The 269-nt window shown below is 50.9% G+C and overlaps 1 protein-coding gene across 1 annotated transcript in view; it reads right to left on the bottom strand.

The window, feature by feature from the left end:
- Window positions 1-269, bottom strand: part of LOC119582193 — a 13,488-nt gene that overhangs the window by 9,967 nt on the left and 3,252 nt on the right. Inside the window, exon 6 of the mRNA XM_037930427.1 lies at window positions 10-184. Within this exon, the coding sequence (XP_037786355.1) occupies window positions 10-184 (175 nt within the window). The remainder of the gene's footprint in view (window positions 1-9; window positions 185-269) is intronic.

Below are 269 nucleotides of genomic sequence, written 5' to 3'. Positions count from 1 at the left end.
GCGCCTCACCAGCGAAGTCTGCGGCAATTCCAGATTAACAAGTCCTTCAGCGACGAGGGCCATGGCCTCCGAAATCTCCCTCTGGCCCTGCAGGTGCGGGAGGACCTTCAGGAGCCTTTTGATGGCCCTCCCCGCTGCTCCTGAAGCCGTCATCTCCTCCGCCGGGAGTTTCAGGACCGGACACCTGAGAAGAAAGATTTTTTTACGATTTTTTTTGTGTGTGTGTTTTGAATGTATTTTGATTTTTTTCTTCTTCGTCTCATCAATTT

This window comes from Penaeus monodon, chromosome 15, assembly GCF_015228065.2.
Source record: "Penaeus monodon isolate SGIC_2016 chromosome 15, NSTDA_Pmon_1, whole genome shotgun sequence".
NCBI lineage: Eukaryota > Metazoa > Arthropoda > Malacostraca > Decapoda > Penaeidae > Penaeus > Penaeus monodon.
Note: the sequence above shows the minus strand (reverse complement) of the source record. Positions and strands in the feature narration are given on the sequence as shown.